Source organism: Coccidioides posadasii, chromosome 4 (genome assembly GCF_018416015.2).
Source record: "Coccidioides posadasii str. Silveira chromosome 4, complete sequence".
Classification (NCBI taxonomy): domain Eukaryota; kingdom Fungi; phylum Ascomycota; class Eurotiomycetes; order Onygenales; family Onygenaceae; genus Coccidioides; species Coccidioides posadasii.
In genome coordinates this window covers 1,366,321-1,376,891 of record NC_089410.1, presented here as the reverse complement: position 1 = coordinate 1,376,891, position 10,571 = coordinate 1,366,321, and the positions used below count along the sequence as shown (strand labels likewise).

The window sequence follows — 10,571 nt, the reverse complement described above, 5'->3', positions numbered from 1 at the left end:
AAGATCACACTCAAATACAGGGTACACATGATATTATAACATGTATCTACTCTTTACTTGAGCTCTAATCTGACGATCTCTAAATTCTGCCACTGGAAATCAGATTAAAATTCAGTAACACAGTTGCGTTTCCTCAATACTCGTAAGTCTTGGCATGGCCACAGGGTAGTTGGTTGGTTAGCCCATTTTTTTTTTGTTTTTGGCTTGACTGGCTAACAACCCAGCCTTGAATCAACCTCCTCTTTGCGTCATAGCAATTTTGAGTCTCCACATTCCCCAAAGCCTGACTTCGCCCTCCATTTGCACCTCTTGAGCGACAGTGGGTGTCCTTCATCATGGTCAGCACAGGAAGACTCAAACTCCTAGATAGTTTGAACAGGAGATACATATATGGCTATGTTGTGAGTTAATTAGTTCTTTGAATCGCCACATATTGGATTGTAATGGGAGAAAAGCTGATGTTGAATCTGAAGCCGCTCCTGCATGCGTTGTTATTTGTACTGGAAATGGTAATCACAATGCGGCTAGCTGCAAAATTCAACTCATACTATGCTGAGAGACCGGGTAAGCTGTTATCACTATTCGCAAGACGCGGCTTATCAAGTACTGATATGCGCTGTTGATTAGTCCTGACAACCATGGTGACCAATGCTGTAAGATCCCTTTCATGCTCCTGCAAAGGAATCCCATTCTTACGTATGTATCAGCTAAAATTTACTGAGGTTAGGTTCTTGGTGGAATCGCGGATACAGTTGCCCAGTCTATTACAGCAATTCGTTCGCGAGCCAAGTTGAATCATGACACAAGGAGCTCCGAAAATGATTTCATGTCGATCGAGATAGCCGAATTTCACAAGGCAAAGCGCCCAAGAGCAGCTGGATCTGGGCTGTCCAAGAGAGGACCTACTCCCTTCGATTTCGAACGGCTGACACGATTTATGGCATATGGTTTTTTTATGGCTCCCATCCAATTCCAATGGTTTGGCTTTCTCTCGCGAGCTTTCCCAATTACCAAGAGGCATGCAACTCTCCCTGCATTGAAACGTGTGGCAATGGACCAACTCATATTTGCTCCGATTGGTATGAACCACAAAAGCACTAGAAACTATGCTTTTTACTGACATAGTCCAGGCCTTGTTTGTTTTTTCACATTTATGACTATTGCGGAAGGAGGTGGCCGGCGTGCAGTTGCTCGTAAATTTCAGGATGTTTACATACCAACTCTGAAAGCCAATTTCATGTTGTGGCCACTTGTCCAAATCTTGAATTTTCGAATAATGCCTATTCAATTCCAAATAGTAAGTCGATTCGCCTTTTGCTTCTCTGTCTCAGAAGATCGGAGCTGACAGTAACTTAGCCATTTGTTTCCTCTGTTGGCATCGCATGGACCGCATATTTATCTCTCACAAATTCTGCCGAGGAAGAGTAACTTGAGCAGACAGGGAAGGACCGAAAACTATTGGGAACAGGAGCAGCCTCTCTTACCACTTTATATGGTAGTGTTGTTCTTATGATTGCTTGACTCCCTGTTCAACTACAATCTAAAATTTGAAAACATCGCTATACTTGATGCTAAAGGTCGATAACTTTTACAATGACAGTGCTTCATGTATTCATACAAAAATGTGTAATCAGCGTAATAAGACACTTAAGACTACGGAAATGGAACCGCTGGAAAGCTTCTTGAATGCATCAATTAGCTCGTATATAGCACTCTTTTAATATAAATTCTAACAAGGGCTATAGGTGTCCCACTGTGCTAATAGAGATGACCCAAACCGGGGGATCAGCTCAAAAATTAGGTGCTAAGGAAGCTGTAAGGTCCGGTGGATCCCTAATTTCCATTGACTCATTTGTTTCTAGGTCCACAATCTTGACAGCCGCAATATTCAGTAGACCTGAGGAAAGTGGTAGCATTGGCAACAGAGCTGCATAACATGACCCGGGAAATAGAGGGCTAAACTCAAAAAATTAGCGACAGGTTGTGAGCTGAGGTTTCTAATACACACTCACCTTAACTTGAGGTCAGGATTTAGACATATCAGCTCCGTTTCATACGAGGTCACCGAAGTTTTGACCATAGAATATGTGAAGTTTCCATCAACAGCTGCATGTGCAACCTCCAGTGCATGCAACGATTGCGCAGAGGATGATTGTCGTGAAGTAAACCGCTGGCGATGAAGACTATTACGCATTGGGATCACAATTATCGCAAATTTTCTTACTCGGTTGGAACGGTTAACCACAAAAACCTCCCAGTCAAACCCTTGGGCAACCTCAATGCTCGTTGGGGTTGATAGAGACAGATAAACACCAAGCCCAATGGCACATTGTGTTGTTCTATCTCCAGAGAGAGTGGCTTCGCTAGGAGCCATTGAAAGACTGGCAGGCCGACAGTTCCGTTGTAATACTTGACTAGGGCCCCCGAATATAGGGTTAAGAGGCAACGAAAAGTCTATGCTGGCTTTCCAGCGCATCGAAATTTTCGGCTGACAGTTTTCTGAAATTAGAACCACAGCCCGGATATGGATGTCCAGAACAGAATGGATGGCGGTTGTCGAAGCATTATAGCACTCGCTCTGATTAGGAATCAGCTTAAAAACAAATGTAAGATCATCCCTGGAGCGACAGAGTATCGGCAGGTCAAGCCCTGCGAATGCACCCATGTTCTCCACAATGCCATTCGACAATGACAAATCTATTGATTCTAAGCTCGTTTCGAGTTTTGCGAATGGAATCATTTCGAAGTCAAGGCTTGCTATTGCCACGGGGCGGTTGCAATATGTATTCAGCCGAGAATAGCGAATTCTGGCGCTCGCCACAGGAACAATGCGAATGGGGTTATGGGATGACTCTGATATATTGTAGACTCGCTCCTCGGTTTTCACAGGGGCCACATGTAAAAGCCTTGATGCCGGAAGATACATCTCCGAAGAATTGTCCGAAGCAGGGCCAACTAAAGGTTGAAAGATATTCAAGGAACCCGCAGTGAGACTCGGTAAGAAATCATCCTGTCCAGTGCCCTGTAGTCGTTTCGAAGAACTTAATGCTGCGGATGCCTGAAAAATTACAGAAGGCTGTTGATGGCGAGTACGTGGACGACCTGAGTTCTGTTAGAAGTGATACAAGCGTGCTGTCCTGCGACTTACGCAAATAGACATCTATGGTCCATAAAACATATACTTGATTATGGGGTTCCTTTCCATCATCCCCTGCATTATGTATAACAAGAGAATCCTTGAAATCTTTTACAAAACCAGAAAATATGAGCTCTTTTGTGGGAAAATCTTCAACTTTGGTCTTCGAAATGGCAGTATTTGCAGCAAAAACATCCAAATGCACTAACACATTTGGTAGATGCGCCTTCAAGCTATCGTCTGTGCAATTCACCAACTGAAGGACAATATACACAGTCAGAATCTCATCTATTGGTCTCTGATAAGCATAGACAAGGTCATTTGTGCTAAAAGTTTCTGATGCTCACCAAAGATTAGCAAGTCTCGTTGCTGGATATATGATAAGGGGGTTGTGCAGGTTCCATCACTCAACAAGAGATCCAATTCATTTTTGAGATTGACTTCTGATGCGCAAGGGATGATTGTGCTGATTGTTGCATTTTTTAAAAAGTTATCAGCACTCATGATCTCGTTTGGTGTGCCTTCCTTTGTGTTGAGTGGTCAAAGTGTTTTGCTGCTGGGTCACCAGGGCGGATTGGAATTAGCTAACTAGCGCAGTCACACCCCTACGGAGTTACAAAATTTGCAGGCATATCATTAAGGTATGACCATGTAATACCGCACTCCGTACGGAGTCCGCTGTAGTTGAACCATTATATTGGTTTCCCGCTGACGAACTCGGCCTTGCCTCTTCTGGTTGCTAACTCAAAGCTGGGTATAGATTTAATATGACTGAACTTGTAATTTCGCTTTTTCTCATACAGAATGGTCTTTTGTTTGCTTCTTTTTAAAGATTCTTTGCCTTTTTACTTTGTTGATAAAGATAGCAATGGATCCAAGTAAAATAACTGCATAGTTAACTAGTTGACTAGTTAATCTATTTTCACTAACATTCTATTAGATCAATATATTTATACTCGATATACGGAGTACGGAGTACAAGTTTCATATAGGATTACACGTACGGAGTACATACATACAAAATACCATACATTACCATACCGTAAGACAGATTATAATTGTCAATTCCACATTCCCACTCCGTTCTCGAGGGAGCAACAGTGTCGCATTACCCTATCGCCACCTTCCAGAGGAGAAAGTCTTTCACACTCAATCTCATGGACACCATGAGCTCTAACATGGGTTCCACCGCTCCATTGCTGTGGCAGGAAGCCCGCAACTCGGAGGGCCGAGTCTATTACTATAATGTGCAAACAAAGGCGACACAATGGGCAAAACCATTTGAGCTTATGACTCCTTCGGAGGTACGTCCCACGTTAGAGAAATTCCATTTTCGTTTCGGATCTTGCTAAGAGACGGTTCCAGCGCGCTTTGGCAAATCAGCCGTGGAAAGAGTACACTGCTGAAGGCGGACGAAAGTATTGGTATAATACTGAGACCAAAAAAAGCTCTTGGGAGATGCCCGATATATACAAGACTGCGCTTGCGCAAGCACAGGATTCGTCGCCAAGGCAGCCACTCGGGTAGGTACATTGCCTTGAAATCAATTTTGGATCCTTCTAATGGTTTAAGGCCTTCTGGTTTTGTCGCTGGCGGAATAATTAACGTGCCTACATATCTGTCGCAACGTGAGCGTGTCGATCATGAACGGAACCATGGCGATCGCCGAGCTATGTACGGTGCATCTGATGCGAATGGGGCTGTCGTCGGAGCCCAGCCAGCGGAACCAGATTACCCTGCGTTTGAGGATGCTGAGGCCGCTTTCATGAAGCTTCTCAAGCGGCACGGTGTACAAGCGGATTGGTCCTGGGAGCAAGCAATACGCGCAGTGATTAAAGATCCTCAATACCGTGCTCTAAAGGACCCACGTGATAGGAAGGCCGCATATGAGAAGTATGTAGCGGAGGTTCTGGCACAAGAAAAGGACCGTGCAAAAGAGAGATTGACCAAATTGAGAATGGATTTTGGTACTATGTTGCGGAGACATCCGGAAATCACTCATTTCAGCCGATGGAAGACCATACGCCCAATCATTCAAAGTGAAACTATATTCAGATCGACGAGCGATGAGATTGAGCGGCGACAGTTCTACGAAGAGTATATTCTTGAGCTTAAAAGAGATCATTCCGAGATGGAGGCCAAGATGCGGAAGACTGCAAAAGAAGATCTTGCCGAGATTCTCCGTGTCTTGGATTTAGAACCATACACACGTTGGTCCGAGGCCCAGGAGCTTATCCGGTCAAACGAAAGAATCCAAAGTGAAACGCAATTCCGAACTTTGACGCAATCGGATATTCTTACGGCGTTTGAAAATCATATTAAATCACTGGAAAGGACATTCAATGACGCCAAACAACAGCTCAAAGCCAACAGAAGTAGGAGGGAGCGGCAAAATAGGGATAAGTTCGTGGGCCTGTTACAAGATCTCAGACATCAAGGGAAAATCAAGGCTGGAAGCAAGTGGATGGATATCTTCCCTTTTATACAAGAGGATGTACGATACACGTCTATGCTTGGCCAGCCCGGCTCTACTCCGTTGGATTTGTTTTGGGACATAGTAGAAGAGGAGGAAAGGTCCTTAAGAGGTCCACGAAACGATATCCTTGATGTCTTGGATGTGAGTAACCCCTTTGTTCTTTTTGGATGGCCTTTTGACGATTAATATAGGATAAACGCTACGAACTGACTCTCAAAACAACCTTTGAAGAGTTTGCTTCCATAATGTTGACCGACCGTCGAACAGACAGGATTGATCATGAAACCCTTAACCTTATATTTCATCGTCTTCGCGACAAGGTACTTCGCAGAACGGAAGATGAAAAGCATGCTGCAAATCGCCACCAGCGTCGTGCCGTTGATGCATTGCGATCAAGGATCAGGCGTCTGGACCCTCCCGTTCATGCATCTGATACTTGGGAGCAAGTGAAGCAAAGAATAGACAAGACAGAGGAGTATCGTGCCGTTGAATCCGATGAATTGCGAATCTTGGCCTTTGAAAAGGTTGTTCGCCGTCTTAAAGAAAAAGAAGAGGATGCCGAGAGAGATCGTGACCGGGTGGCGAAACGGGAGTACTATGATCGTTTCGATCGTTTAGATCGCGGGGAACGGAGCCATCGCAGTACCCAGTCTTATCGAACTGAGAAGAGGGGCACTTCAAGCCGCTTGAGCCGTACTCCGGAACCGGATGCCTATGAGGCTGACCGCCGCAAGGCACAGGCGGATCGTGAGAGATCTTATCGGAAAGCCAGCGGGCTCTCACCGTCTCCCGTGTCGCATCGTGATAGGGACAGAGATCGGGGGCGAGAGAGAGAGAGAGAGAGGGATTGGGACAGGGCAAGCAGTCGGCTCGTTAGTCATTATGATCGTGACCGCCGAGATTGGGACGAAGAACGCGAAAGACTATATCCAAGTCGGGCGGATCCAAGGAGTAGTCGCGATGAGCTTGACTACGGCGTTGGAGACATCACCCGTGGTGCATCGGGCCAAGTACTCAGCGAGCGACGGCGACGCCGTGATAGTGAAACCGAAAGCGTGGGAAGTCGCGGTGCAAAGCGGTATAGGCGAGATGTCAGGGATGCCGACCGGTTTAGGAGAGAAAAGGACCGAGAAAGACTACCCGCTAGAAGCCCACGCAAGGATGACTCTGATAAAGCATCTTCTGGACCATCAGCTCACAAGGAAACTGCGGCTGTGCATTCAGGTAGCGAAGAAGGTGAAATTGAAGAGGATTGAGTGATGAGTTAGTTAGCGGAGGGAAGGAAATTAGACTATATGCTCTCCCCCCAAAGCTTCTATTGCAACTCAACGACTAATTGTACTCTCAATACCTTTATTATGTATGTAGTGGTGTCAGCCCGAGCAGAAAATATACTGTAGTATCTCAGGATTTTATCGATTTCTATTAATTGCCACCGTGGGTTCTCAGAAAGTTTCCATAACCTTGTTGATGCCTACCTCTGATATAATTTACGTGAACACTGCTAATAAGTGATGAGCAAGAAGCAGGCAGGGAGAAGTAAGAAAAGCTGCCCTATCAACTTGATAGAATGAAATGTTTGAAGCAGAACCCAATCTTAGACATCGTAAACTGTAGTCATCTTTCTAGAAACACTTTTTTTCTAGTGGTCACAGTCATTGTTCAAGATGACCGGGAAACACAATGGCAACCGTATTTCATAGTCTGCAGGTCATATGTGTCATTGTACAACCTTGAAAACCAGATAAGGTTGTCCGGATATCTATTTTAGCACCAAGTAGCTGACAAAGTAGCAGAGTTGCTTCAATCTCAAAAAGCATATGTCAGTCAAGGATTTCTGGCACGGAACATTTGGTAATTTTCGTGTAGTTATTTGGCTCCCAGCTGTCCACTAAATTCTGCGGTGTCCCTCATGTTAACTCTCCTCTTCGAGGAAGAACTACACAAATGTTAGCGGGAAAAGCGTAGAGACAACCTGATGACTCACATAATTTCCGCTCAACTTTTGTTCCTGATCCAGCTGGCTCTTGTCTTTATTGATTCTTGGCCGATAGCTGTTAGGATCACGCCGGAAAGTCACATCCAGGTTCTTTAAGAACCTGTTGCAACCTGTTAGGAGTGATTCAGGCTTATTTGCTCTTGCATCTATTGATGGTTTCCCGTCGAAAACAATAACTCGATCAGCAAGATAAGTAGCCATAATGAAATCGTGTTCGACAATAAATGCGGTCTTCTTGGTATGCATAATGAAGCGCTTGATGACGCGAGCTGCAACAATACGTTGCTCCGAGTCGAGATACGCACTTGGCTCGTCAATCAGATAGATATCCGCGGGTATTCCCAAGGCCAAAACGATAGCAACTCGCTGAAGTTCTCCGCCAGAGAGATTTTGGACCTCTTGATCGATAAAATCATCGATTTTGAGAGGCTTATAAACGTCTGTCTGGAACTGGGGAGAGAGGAACGCCGCCTTGATGCGTTTAAAAAACAATTGGCGAACGGTTCCTTGAAACTTGGGCGTGATTTTCTGAGGCTTCATACTAATATTCATTGCGGGAACAGCCTTGCCACCGTCGGGTTTCTCCACTCCAGCTAACATTTTGCAAAATGTGGTTTTACCTGTTCCATTTTCTCCCATCATGACGACAATTTCAGAATTCGTAAATCTGCCAGCTTCGATGCTGAGATGAAAAGAGCCGAGAGTTTTCTCCATCGCGGGATAACTAAAAGCCCTGCCTTGATCGACAATGAAATCATCACCAGCTTCCGCAATTCGAAAGGTCAAAGATTCCTCTCGAAAGCGAAGATTTTCAGTGGGGATATGCCCATCCAAGAAGATGTTTATACCCTCGCGGACCGATGCAGGCAACGTTACAACGCCATAAACGGCTGGGCGGCCGTAAAGAACGCAGATAAAATCGGACAGGTAATCAAGGACCGACAAATCGTGTTCCACGACAATGACATAGTCATCGGGTCGTAACAATTCTCGGATGGTCCGAGCTGCGCTTAGACGCTGTTTCACATCCAAGTATGAGGACGGCTCGTCGAACATGTAACTGGATTTCAAATTTAGCATGTCATCAGCGCCCACCGTCTGGACCTAAGACCTACACATCTGCTTGCTGAACACACACAAGGGCAATTGCAAAACGCTGTAGTTCTCCACCGGATAATAAACTAATATCACGGTCTTTAACCTGGTTAAGTTCTGCAGGGGTTAAAGGTTAGTAAATGGAAATGGTGGTATAATGATGGTGCATACCTAAAACTTCCATAATGTGTTCCATATTATCCATTTGAGACCGCGCCTTGATTAGAGGGGCTACAGATCTTACAGGTCCTTTAACGGCTTTAGGGATTTGGTCAACATATTGGGGCTTCACAACAGCTTTAAGATCATCTTCAAGGACCTTTGTAAAGTAATCTAGAACTCGCAGTCAGAACAAACAAAAAGACGAGCAGCAAAGTTTGTTCCTACTCTGTAGTTCTGAACCACGGAAATATTTCAAAATTTCCTCCCAATCAGGAGGATTGTCGTACCGGCCAAGGTTGGGTTTCAGCTTCCCACTAAGAATCTTCAGTGCAGTGCTTTTCCCAATACCATTTGTCCCGACTAAACCAAGGACTTGCCCGGGGCGTGGCATAGGTAACCGGTGAAGCTTAAAGCTGTTGGCTGAATAGCGGTGCGTTACCTGAGTCTCAAGGTTTGTGGGGAGATTGATAATGTGGATGGCACCGAAGGGACATTTTTTTGGACAGATACCGCATCCTATGCATAGCCTCTCCGATATGAAAGCAATTTTCGATTCTGGTGTAACTTCAATGCACAATTTCCCTGTCCTCACAACAGGGCAGGACTTTTTGCACTCCTGGCGACATTTCTAAAAAACCAGGTTTAGAAACATATCACAACGAGCGTTGGCGGTATCGATTGAAACCTCGAAATGCAACTTAGACTCACCTTTGGTTTGCACTGTTAAATATGGAGACTGGCAATCAGCAACATGAATTAGGGAATGGTAAGGGTACGAGGATATTGGATCGAAAGCTGGGATAAAGGGGGACATGGATGCGGGGTATACTTTGTCACTATTGACAATAGCAATTCTGGAATGGCGAATGGCATTAGCATAATTTCACAAAGGCAAAGCTGGAAAGCCAAGTCATACCGAGTCAACTTATCTGACATGATAAAGGAGCGTCCTTTCGGCTTGGATTGTTCTGGCTCTGGGGTTCGAGTGTGCTTTGTTGAAGATATTCCCCGCAGGAGGATCGGTTTGTGATAGAGACTGATTTCCGTTCAATGGAGGTTTGAAAGCTTCTTATCTCTTGATACTATCGATCGCATGTATTGGTTTTGTACTTAATCGGCATCTATCATGCTCTTGGAAGGAAAGGCGGCGGATGAGATCGAAATCAAACAAAACAGGCAAATTTCAAAGAGGGCGCCGAACGGAAATTTTGTGGGATGAAGTGGCGGAAGAGCCATGCTTATGTCACAAGGCTGACCCCTCCGTTTAAGATATCCCAGGACATAATATTCCGTACACTGTACACGGTATTCTTTTACAGTAGTAATACGTCTGTTTGTCTGGGCAGCAAATTCGAGAGTGAAATACCAACACCCCATACGGAGGAGTCGATTACGGAGTAACTACGGAGACAACAAGTTAGAGGTAGGGAGAGGACATATATTACTCCATAATAAATGATGCTTATCTTCGATAGCACGCCTCAGAGATATGATTTCCTGAAATGATGCAGAATTTGCTTCTTGCTGAGTAAAGATCTTCGCTCTCGGGAGTATGGAGTTACTCATGTTACGGAGTACTCTGTACATGGGTTGCTGCGCTATACACATCCAGTACGGAGTATAACCGCATTCATATGAGTAGCACGGACAATTCCGTACAAGACGCCAGCAACATAGGCCTCTTCGACACCAACCCATTATAG

General features: G+C 44.9%; 4 protein-coding genes across 4 annotated transcripts; 2 read left to right on the top strand and 2 right to left on the bottom strand.

Moving 5' to 3' along the window:
• Positions 1 to 224: 224 nt before the first annotated feature.
• D8B26_007367 (uncharacterized protein) lies at positions 225 to 1,602 on the top strand. The gene is made up of 6 exons (XM_003072178.2): positions 225 to 401; positions 474 to 564; positions 628 to 653; positions 728 to 1,079; positions 1,131 to 1,297; positions 1,357 to 1,602. Exons 1-6 carry the CDS (start codon positions 336 to 338, stop codon positions 1,426 to 1,428), a joined length of 774 nt encoding a protein of 257 aa, XP_003072224.1. The 5' UTR covers positions 225 to 335; the 3' UTR covers positions 1,429 to 1,602.
• A 107-nt stretch (positions 1,603 to 1,709) lies between these two features.
• Positions 1,710 to 3,674, bottom strand: D8B26_007366 (uncharacterized protein). The gene is made up of 4 exons (XM_003072177.2): positions 3,484 to 3,674; positions 3,149 to 3,424; positions 2,013 to 3,102; positions 1,710 to 1,956 (listed from the first exon to the last, which is right to left on the bottom strand). The coding sequence occupies exons 1-4, from the start codon at positions 3,638 to 3,640 to the stop codon at positions 1,791 to 1,793; spliced, it is 1,689 nt and encodes a 562-aa protein (XP_003072223.2). The 5' UTR covers positions 3,641 to 3,674; the 3' UTR covers positions 1,710 to 1,790.
• Positions 3,675 to 4,293: 619 nt separating this feature from the next.
• D8B26_007365 (uncharacterized protein) lies at positions 4,294 to 7,022 on the top strand (the record flags this gene model as incomplete). The annotated part of the gene is made up of 4 exons (XM_003072176.2): positions 4,294 to 4,440; positions 4,502 to 4,659; positions 4,709 to 5,753; positions 5,804 to 7,022. 4 exons carry the CDS (start codon positions 4,294 to 4,296, stop codon positions 6,866 to 6,868), a joined length of 2,415 nt encoding a protein of 804 aa, XP_003072222.1. The 3' UTR covers positions 6,869 to 7,022.
• Positions 7,023 to 7,157: 135 nt separating this feature from the next.
• RLI1 (Fe-S cluster-binding ribosome biosynthesis protein) lies at positions 7,158 to 10,055 on the bottom strand. Its single transcript, XM_003072175.2, has 7 exons — positions 9,785 to 10,055; positions 9,577 to 9,722; positions 9,094 to 9,496; positions 8,878 to 9,039; positions 8,727 to 8,823; positions 7,600 to 8,671; positions 7,158 to 7,551 (listed from the first exon to the last, which is right to left on the bottom strand). The coding sequence occupies exons 3-7, from the start codon at positions 9,257 to 9,259 to the stop codon at positions 7,528 to 7,530; spliced, it is 1,521 nt and encodes a 506-aa protein (XP_003072221.1). The 5' UTR covers positions 9,260 to 9,496; positions 9,577 to 9,722; positions 9,785 to 10,055; the 3' UTR covers positions 7,158 to 7,527.
• Positions 10,056 to 10,571: the final 516 nt, after the last annotated feature.

Coding starts and splice junctions, on each gene's coding strand:
- D8B26_007367 (XM_003072178.2), top strand. CDS start 336: ATGGTCAGCACAGGAAGACTCAAACTCCTAGATAGTTTGAACAGGAGA. Junction 565..627: donor ATACTATGCTGAGAGACCGG/GTAAGCTGTTAT, acceptor GCTGTTGATTAG/TCCTGACAACCATGGTGACC. Junction 1,298..1,356: donor TGCCTATTCAATTCCAAATA/GTAAGTCGATTC, acceptor ACAGTAACTTAG/CCATTTGTTTCCTCTGTTGG.
- D8B26_007366 (XM_003072177.2), bottom strand. CDS start 3,640: ATGAGTGCTGATAACTTTTTAAAAAATGCAACAATCAGCACAATCATC. Junction 3,425..3,483: donor ACGAGACTTGCTAATCTTTG/GTGAGCATCAGA, acceptor AGAGACCAATAG/ATGAGATTCTGACTGTGTAT. Junction 1,957..2,012: donor AATCCTGACCTCAAGTTAAG/GTGAGTGTGTAT, acceptor TTTTGAGTTTAG/CCCTCTATTTCCCGGGTCAT.
- RLI1 (XM_003072175.2), bottom strand. CDS start 9,259: ATGCCACGCCCCGGGCAAGTCCTTGGTTTAGTCGGGACAAATGGTATT. Junction 8,824..8,877: donor ACACATTATGGAAGTTTTAG/GTATGCACCATC, acceptor TAACCCCTGCAG/AACTTAACCAGGTTAAAGAC. Junction 7,552..7,599: donor AAAAGTTGAGCGGAAATTAT/GTGAGTCATCAG, acceptor ACATTTGTGTAG/TTCTTCCTCGAAGAGGAGAG.